Source organism: Cricetulus griseus, chromosome 5, assembly GCF_003668045.3.
Source record: "Cricetulus griseus strain 17A/GY chromosome 5, alternate assembly CriGri-PICRH-1.0, whole genome shotgun sequence".
NCBI lineage: Eukaryota > Metazoa > Chordata > Mammalia > Rodentia > Cricetidae > Cricetulus > Cricetulus griseus.
In genome coordinates, this window is record NC_048598.1 from 13231959 (window position 1) to 13241425 (window position 9467).

A 9467-nucleotide genomic window follows, 5' to 3' on the forward strand; every position below is an offset into this window, starting at 1 on the left:
GGAGAGAAGGAGGTGGTCTTGAGCATGGGACAAAGACCCATGTGCTGGGGCTGCACAGCAGCAAGGAGTAGGGAGAGGAGGACACTGTGTGAGAGGCAGGGCTGAGCGGGCTACTGCGGGGCTGACGTCACAAATGAGCGATTGTGTGCAAAGGCAGGGCTGAGCCGGCTGCTGCAGGGCTGACGTCACAAATGAGCGATTGTGTGCAAAGGCAGGGCTAAGCGGGCTGCTGCAGGGCTGACGTCACAAATGTGCGATTGTGTGCAAAGGCAGGGCTGAGCGGGCTGCTGCAGGGCTGACGTCACAAATGTGCGATTGTGTGCAAAGGCAGGGCTGAGCCGGCTGCTGCAGGGCTGACATCACAAATGTGCGATTGTGTGCAAAGGCAGGGCTGAGCCGGCTGCTGCAGGGCTGACGTCACAAATGAGCAATTGTGTGCAAAGGCAGGGCTGAGCGGGCTGCTGCAGGGCTGACGTCACAAATGTGCGATTGTGTGCAAAGGCAGGGCTGAGCGGGCTGCTGCAGGGCTGACGTCACAAATGAGCGATTGTGTGCAAAGGCAGGGCTGAGCCGGCTGCTGCAGGGCTGACGTCACAAATGTGCCATTGTGTGCAATGTGTGTATGTGACATGATGGCTTCTCTTTCCTTCTCAGCTTTCCTTATTCCTGCGAGCCCCAGGTGGAGGCAGAACCCCCTGGAGTGTGAGATGGTAGAGTGGAGGAACGCGCCATCACTGTGGATAACCGTCTTCCAAATTACCGGAACTCTGTCTCAGCATTCAGATACCCAGTTTCTAATTAGAGACACCGCTTCCCAGCCCCTTCTTCCACAGGCGGGCTAGGAGGCTCTTTGTGGATATATAACTGAAGGGTGCCATCACAGACAGTAGACAGGCCTTAAACATAGAATGAGGGTGTTTCTAAGATCCTGGATTCTAAGATCTAGCTGATTCTAGTTCTGGTTCCCCACTACTGAAAGAGGAAGCTGGCCAACTTGAAAGAAGTTACTTCCCATTTGGGATCCTCATTTTTCTTTTCTTTTAAGTGAGGGCCAGACCGTCCACTTTACACTGTGCACATGAGAAGTGTGTGGTGTTAAACTGAAGCAGGATGGTCCTTCCCCAAGGCATCCATGCACTGCTCTCCGAGCTTTTGAAAACAGGTCATGGGACTATGGAAATGGCTCAGGGGGCAAAATGCTTGAGGTACCAGCATGTAGATCCGGTTTAAGGCTCCAGAAAGTACATAAAGCTGGGTGCATAGAGGGTGCCGAGTGGGACCCCACTTAAGACTGTTGGTGTGTACCATCACAGTCTCTGAGCCTGCCTAGTCCTTCTTGTGGGGAGGAAACTGAAATTCCCAAGTACTAATGTAACCATATAACTTAGAGAAAAGACTTTTTTAATTAAAGCAAATTTTAATGGTAAAAATCATGTAGTAAAGCAGGTATTTCATGTGTTTACAAAGTGATAGACATGAGAGAGGACACCACCAGGAATGATAATTCAATAAGCAAGCACCCTATAGGCGGAGATGAGCACTGTAACCGTCAGGCTGACTGAAAACCAGAGTGAATTCTTGATCCAGAAATCTGAGTTTAAATTGTAGCAAGACAGCTTCTGACCATCACTAATCCCAAGTTTAGCCAGGCAAAAAATCAGGCTGGGAAGACAGCTCATTGGCAGAACTCTTGCTGGGCATGTATGACGCCCTAAATTAAATTACCAGTGAGAGAGAGAGGCTGGGGAGATATTTCCACATTGTCAGCTATTATCAAGCTTCAGGTTTTCTTTGGCTTTGGTGATATTTAGTCCAGAACCTCATTCCCTTTTGGAGGCCTTTTTATCCTTGAGTAGGGACTCAGTGTGTCATCCATCACAAAATCATATAATACTTTCACCCAGGAGGTGTGATGGGGGAGTTTATCGTAGTATTCAGCTGCTATTTTCCTCACCTGGAAGTGAAAAAAAAAAAACCATCAAAGTGAACTGAGTGTTACTGAGGCCTCAAGAGGACAGGTGAGAGTATCTGACAGACAGAGGGACAAAATACTGAACAGGCAAAGGGCAACACCTTTGTTCATGGTCCTTCAGACAGCCTGCAGTTCTTACGAATAAGGACAATCTACAGATCGCACGCACAATTAAAAATAACTCAATTAACAATAAAATTCCTTTGCAGAGTGAACATCAGCTGGCCACGCTGAGCTGATGGGCTTGGTTAAGGTGGGGTTTTTGTTTCCTTCTCTGGGAAGTTTATTCACGTGTGCAGCGTAGCTGATAGGATCAATCCCTGTCCTGCCGTCTCCCTCCCAGTTGCCTGTCTTTCTCATAACCACTGAGTTATTCCACCAGGCAATACATCTTGCACATCTTGTAACACTTCTGAATCATAATTGTAGTGGCCAAATGTAGGAGGAATCCAAGAGCGTGAACATCACTAAAATTAGACTGTGAGACACTGATACACACTATGCTTTGTGCCTTTTTAAGTGAATTTTTGTTTGATAATATATACCAGTTTTCTTTTAAAATGGGTGAGTGAAGACTAATTTGGGTCAGAAACTAAAACAATAAATCAAAACTTCACTTACCTGTGGAAGGCGGCTTCCAGGAACACTGGGGAAGTCATGATGCTCATTATGGTAGCCCCCATTGAACATGAGAAAGTTCAGAGGCCCATAATATGAGTTGGTGTCTTGTCCCTTTAAGAACATGTAATGGTCAGCTATGAAATGCCCAGAAATTGGGTTCAAACCCAGGCCGAGTAGGGTGGCTGCCAACATGTAGACTAAAGACTTAATTCCCCAAACATAGTAAATTATAATGTTGAAAGTTATCTGGCTCACAATATTGATATTTTCCAGAGAAGTAAATGGTTTGGGGTTGACGAAATAAGGTCGCAAAAAAATAAACAAAGGCTGAAAAACAACCCAGACAAGCTTCCTGACAGTGGTGCAGAAGAACCAGCCCTCAAAATGAGAAGGGGCATCCACATCGATGCCAGCAGCTCCGAGGTACCGATGGTGATCCATGTGATACATTTTGTAGGAAATGGAGTATGGAACCCCAATAGGGAGGTTAGCAAATATTCCAAACCAGCGGTTCCACAGCGCCTTGTGGTGGCCAAAGGGGAAATTATGGGAAATCTCATGGATCCCCAGAGTCATTGAGTGGTTAATGGAGCTGCCAAAGACAACGGCCCAAAATATGACCCATTTCCAGTCCAAGTCTTTCACTAAGTAAAATGAAGCCAACTGGGTGAGAACCATCACAGTTATGATCCAGATCAGGTTGGGGTCAGGTTTCATCAAGGATTTGATCTCCGGATATTTTGCTGTAAGAAAAAAAATACAAGAATAACAGTGGAGAAAAATACAATTATAATTATAAGAAACCACAGTGAACACACCTGAAGAGAGAGCTCAGTTGGTGAACTTCTTGCTGTGCAAGCATGGGGACTTGAGTTTGACCTCCAGAACCCAAGCGAAAGAGCCCAGCTTGCTGGCATGATCTTTTCTCTTTTCTTTTTAGGTTTTTGAAAAAGAGTTTTGTAGGGAAAAAGCATGATTAGAGGTACCGCTGACCATGCCAGCTTGGGCGTGGTCACAGGTAATGCTAACCACTCCGGCTTGGGCTGGACAGAGTGACGTTGGAAAGGTTTAAGTAGTTCAGGGGCATGTACAGGGCTCCCTTCTCTCGCTCCCTGCGGCCGGCTAAGTGGATCTGCGTGAGTACTATTTCTTAATAAACTATCTGTTCTCAATCTGATCACCAATAGGGTTTCTCTGTGTAACAATCCTGGCTGGCCTCAAAGTCACAGAGATCCTCCTGCTTCTGCCTCCCAAGTGCTTGGGTTAAAGACGTGCACCCATGATGCTAGCATATCTTTTAATCCCCATGCTAAGGAGGCAGAGGTAGGTGGATCCTTGGGCCTCACTGTCCAGCCAGCACACACCTGGTGCAAATGTATACACTTAGACATACACACATCAAGTAAGTCCTCCTAGTTCAATATTTAGCTTTCTATAGCTAACTAGTGTGGCTGGTTTTGCATTCTGATAACTTCAGACAATCCTTGTTAAATCATAAATAATATGTCACCACAATTACCCTCTGTTACATGACTAGTTGGCAGACATCTTCCATTTTGTACATGGTTCTCTGTATATCTGTCTATCTCTGTTGATTGCCCTCTTCGCTCTGCAGAAGCTACTCAGTTTAGTAAAACCCTGTTTTTCAGTTTTCACTGTGTTTGCCTTTAAACTCCAATCCAGAAGATTGTTGCCTGTATCAATATCTTCACTTGTATTTCCTATGAATTCTTTTGGTTGTTTCTGGTCTTACACTTAGGTATTTGATGCATTTTGAGGTTTTATCTTGCTTTGTTTTAATTTGAGACAGAGTTCCTCCACATAACCTGGCTGGACTGGACTAAAGGCATGTGCCACCAAGCCCAGTTTGAGTCAGTTTATTAATATGTTGATAGGCATAAAATTTCAATATCATATATGTCGATACTTCAATTATTTTTGTATGTCTATTTTTCCATCAGTATATTTTGAGCTATTTATTTACATATCTCTTTCTGACCAAGTATATTTTTGGACATAGAGATACTAAGGATTTTTAAATAAATTTAAAAATTATTTTATACCAACTGGGCAGCATGGTAGAGCTTTTAATCCCAGCACTCAAAAAACAGAGGCCATTAGGTGTCTGTGATTTCAAAGCCAGCAGGGACTACAAAGCAAGTTCCTAGACATCCGGGGCTTCACAGAGAAACCCTGTCATCCATATGAGTGTTTTGCCTGAATGTATGCACATGTACCATGTGCAAGCCTACCCTTAGAGGCTAGAGTACAGTGTCGGATACCCGTGCACTGAAGTAACAGATGTTTGTGAACTGTCATGCCAGTGCTGGAAACCAAATCTGGATCTTCTGCAGAGCAGTAAATCCTCTTAACTGCTGAGCCATCTCTCCAGCCCCAGAGGTACAGAGTTTTTTAAAGATGTATTTTTGCCATGTTGGCTAAATTGGTCTCAAACTTGTGGGTTCATGCAGACCTCCTGCCTTGACCTCCCAAGTAGCTAGTACACAGGTGTGCACCGCCATAACCAGCAAATAAGCTACGTATTATATGTTGACTTTATGTTCTGCTATGTCCCTGAATTTGTCAGTTCCAAAACCATGTGTGGAGTCCACTTTCCTACATGTACAGTCACATGGGCAAACAGAAAATATGACCTTCCAGGTCCTTATTTCCTGCCTCTCTTTTGCCTGTTTGCTCTCTTTTCTTTTCTTTTCTTTTTTTTTTTTTTTGTTTTTTTTTTTGTTTTTTGGGTTTTTTTGTTTTTCGAGACAGGGTTTCACTGTGTAGCTTTGGAGCCTATCCTGGAACTCGCTCTGGAAACCAGGCTGGCCTCAAACTCACAGAGATCTGCCTGCCTCAGCCTCCCCAGTGCTGGGATTAAAGGCGTGTGCCACCACCGCCCAGCCTAAGTACACACTTAAAGATGCTGTTCATTGAACTAAAACATACCCGGCGCCTGTCTGCTCTTTCTAAAACTTCTTAGTATTATACAGAATTGAGCCTTCTTCCTGGATGTGGAGGAAATACTTTCAGTTCTCTCCCCATCCAGTATGACGTCGGCTGGGCCTCACATAGGCTGTACAAACACTCAGCCCCTGGGCTACAGCCCCAGCCCATTCTCATCAGCTCTTTGCCAAGCATTTCACTCACAGCAATTCTCAGGGCTTCTGCTGCTAAGAAGTCACTTTGCTCCTTTTGGGCATCATGTTACATATTTCACACCAATTCTGTACATTTGAGATTTTGGGGTGTGTCTGGTAGATCAGATATCTCTGCCATTTTATGGAATTCTTAGGAAGTGAGTGGTTTTCCCTTGAAGATGTGCCTTCAGGTGTCAGTTTGCTGTGCAAGTTTATTTCCATTATAGTCTCCGTATTCCATCTGTGGCTGTGAGTGATGGCTTTGGCACAATGTATACTATGCAGAGTCAGCAAGAGCCACTGTCCTCCAGGGTGTTATGACAGTGGGGACACGCTAATGGTTCAAGCAGTGTGCTGTAGACAGCAGGGGGACGAGATGCTCACAGTGTAGCTTCTCCCACAGTGCAACTGGTATTCCTGGAGGGAGGTGGGCACTGTTGAGGCTAGCTCTGCAGGGGCAAGGGTCTGTGGCCCTGTCAGCTCCAGCAGGGTGAAGTGCTGAAGCCCTTGTCCTCCGAGGTGTGGGCTCAAAGAGGCAGCAGTGGGAAGCACAGCACCCCCTCTTTGGCCCTTGTACCCCGACACACTCTTTGAGCTGAAGTGTGTCCCAGGAGTAGAAGCCCATCGGAATAGAGCTGGGTGGAGTTTCTCTCCACCCCCGTTGTCCGTGTATACCCACAGGGGGATTGTTTGTAAAGCACAAGGTGGACTTTTAACACTAATTCTAACTGTAGATTTAAAGTGTATGGATTTGTTTCTTCCTCCAAAGTAAAGACATATATTTCAGAAGTACATTGTCATTTTGATGATGCAATTTAAATAAATCCCCAGATTCTTCTTCCTTAAAGTTATTTTGTTTCTCCACTGAGTGGAGAACACTGAGTGGCAAAATGTTATTTTTCACTAAGAAATATAAAGTCCATTCAGCCTTTTCAGGTGAGATGGTTCATTGGTGATAAGTTTGTGCGGAAAGGCTCAAGGCTGAGAAAAGCATCAATTAACACTTTCCTGAGTCCTTGATTTTCTTACTATTAAAGAAAAAGCTAAGTTTAAGAGTCAGTTTTTGTAAGGATGAACATCACATTATTCTAATGCAATATGTACATGTATAGATATAATGGATGATATCTCATAAAAATATGTGCAAGTTGCTGGGCGTTGGTGGCAAACTCCTTTAATCCCAGCACTTGGGAGGCAGAAGCAGCCAGACCTCTGTGAGTTTGAGGCCAGCCTGGTATACAGATGGAGTGTCAGGACACTCCATCTTCAAAGATACACAGAGAAACCCTATGTCAGAAAAACAACAACAAAAAATGTACAAGTAAGCTGCAATATTGTTTGGAGAGAGAGAAGAAACCCTGAAATAGGTAGAATTCTTTAAAATGCTGTCTTACCATGAAACTTAAAGGTTCTCACACCCATAGTGTTAATTCATTCATGAAATGAGAGATTTCTGAATTTAGATACTCATAATTGGGGTCTGATCTTTTTCTTGGTCAAATGGACATCAAGAGAAAACTAGGGAACTATTTTGTATAGGAGCTCCAGGGGCGTGCCACAGTGTGGAGCTGCTGTGTGAACCCTGGGTTTGGTCCCAGCACTGGAGGGAGGGGCTCCTCACATTCAAAGCCCCTCCCATTAGTGTCTTTGGTTTTCAACAGAGAACAGGTTAAGAGCATGCTCTTCGCAGGCAGTCTAACCCAGGTTAGCATCCTCCTCCGAGCATCTATCCCCTTCATTCTCACTGCATTTTTTAAAAGGCAGAAAAGTCAAAACACTGGCATGAGGATGAGTTAGGCAGTGTAGTAAAGAAGCCAACTCAAAAGCCTGTTGGGTCATGAAGAGCAGCCTGGGAGAGAGGAGAGACTTCCCTGTGGACACAGAAGTACTCAGTATACCCTAGAGCTGGAAGACTTGGTTGGTCTGGCTTTAAAGCCCTAAACAACTGTCAGGACAAGGAGGCATTTCTGTATTTAGCTGGACATCTGTGTTTCTATTTCTTTACCCTGACAACCAAAAAAGATGAGAATTGTCTATGAACTGCCCTTGGCGTCCCAGGTTTGTGGTAGAGTTACACAGACAGGAGATGTGAGCACACCAGGACCTGTGTTCTCCAACAAGCCCCGTGGTCCCAGGGTTGTGGTGTCCACTCACTGGGACTTACCTGCATTGTTTCAGGTATACTTAAGGCACCCCAGGATTTCCCAGGACCACCTCCTTAGCCTCACGCTCCAGTGGCTGGCTACTTAGGAAAACCACTGCCCACTGGACATCCTAAGAGTCTCCTAGCTAGCGGATAAGGCCTGGGATGTCTCAGTCTGGTGCTCCACAACCTGAATCAGCAGGTTGGGTAGAGGGTGCCTTGTTCAGGGACTGGCCTGTGCCTCTTCACCAAACAGATAGTACATCTTGGGTATCTATGAAGTCCCATGCATCCCCGAGGCTGTGAGCACCTTGAGCCTAGCCCAGGCCTCTCCTTCTGTTGGGGACCTGAGCAGTGGCCGCACTGCACACTCTGGAGCATACGCACAAGACCTCACCCAGGATCTCCCGCCTCCTCTGTGCATGCGGCTCATCCGTGTCGACCCACTCAAAATCTTCCCGAGAAACTCGGCTCCCCATGGCTCCGTGCGGACTTCTCCGGCTTCTGTTCCACGTCCAAAGCTCTCGAATGCAAAGGAGGTAGAGGCTGCTGCAGGCTCCGGTGTGCAGGTGCCTGTGTCAGGTTGAGTAAAGTAACAGGAGGGCAGAGCCTCGCCCGTCCCGCCCCCTCACCCCACTCACTGCCCTCTGGCTCCTAGCTCTGGGGCTAGACCAAAGTGTTGCTAGATTCAAGGTTCTGTGGCTCGTGAGCGCCTGTGTGGTCCAGCTCCGGCTCTCCCGCAGGTGTCCAGTGCCAGTCCCTTGTTCCTGGACAAGATGAAAAAGGAAGGAAATGTTTCCAGGTAGACAAGGCTGCTGCTCAGAACCTCCTGGAACTGAGGATCAGGAGCTGGCTACAACTCCACAAAGGCAGGCCGATGCCCGCTTTAATACTCAGCAGCAACCCGGATTGTGTTTAGTTTCCAAAGTTAATGATCAGCGGACCGTGCGTGTCTGCCTTCTAAACTGTGAAGCTTCTCCTGCCCAGAAGGAAAAGGCAGGCTGCATGGCGCTGAAAAGCCACTAAACAAGATGGAAACATGATTCTTGGGATGCTATGAGTCTCAGGGTTATGCAGTCGTTATCCAGCCTCATTTCATGACACCAGCCCATCAGAATCCAGGGTTCTGTCGGAGGACTAAACCAAGATACTAGGCATGTTGGAACTATTGCCTTGTGAATAAAGTGGCTGTTTCTTGCTGTAGATGGCTTGTGTAGGTTAACCCCATCTGTTACAAACTTGGGACTTATTTCCCACAGTTCAGCACTATCTGATCATTTATTGGGTACAAGTTCCCCTATGTATTTGGAGTATATTGATAACATTCCCTAGATATGTGTGAAAACAGTCACTCAGTCAAAAAACCTGTTTTCCCATTACCAGGTCTTTGCTCCTTTTCCAAAGTAAACATAGAGATCTGCCCTCCTGTAGTTATCTTTATTGGCAGGCATTTGGTCAGTGCTAAGAGTCCAGGCAAAAGTATTTCCTTTAAGACATCCCCTGCTATCTAAGGAAACAGAATTACTATGTGCCTAAAACTGTTGATTCATTGCCATTTAGATAGAAAAGAAGCATGCCCTGGTTTCGCCTC

The 9467-nt window shown here is 45.9% G+C and overlaps 1 protein-coding gene across 1 annotated transcript; it reads right to left on the minus strand.

Moving 5' to 3' along the window:
- Positions 1 to 1498: 1498 nt before the first annotated feature.
- On the minus strand, positions 1499 to 8463 carry LOC100758876 (sphingolipid delta(4)-desaturase DES1). The gene is made up of 3 exons (XM_027419058.2): positions 8274 to 8463; positions 2594 to 3336; positions 1499 to 1954 (listed from the first exon to the last, which is right to left on the minus strand). The coding sequence occupies exons 1-3, from the start codon at positions 8353 to 8355 to the stop codon at positions 1808 to 1810; spliced, it is 972 nt and encodes a 323-aa protein (XP_027274859.1). The 5' UTR covers positions 8356 to 8463; the 3' UTR covers positions 1499 to 1807.
- Between the last annotated feature and the right edge of the window lie 1004 nt (positions 8464 to 9467).

Bases quoted from the DNA above. Each gene is read 5' to 3' on its own strand.
- LOC100758876 (XM_027419058.2), bottom strand. From the start codon at position 8,355: ATGGGGAGCCGAGTTTCTCGGGAAGATTTTGAGTGGGTCGACACGGAT. The intron at 3,337-8,273 runs GTGAGGTCTTGT...TTTTTCTTACAG, and splicing joins GAGGAGGCGGGAGATCCTGG to CAAAATATCCGGAGATCAAA. The intron at 1,955-2,593 runs GTAAGTGAAGTT...TTTCACTTCCAG, and splicing joins CTGGAAGCCGCCTTCCACAG to GTGAGGAAAATAGCAGCTGA.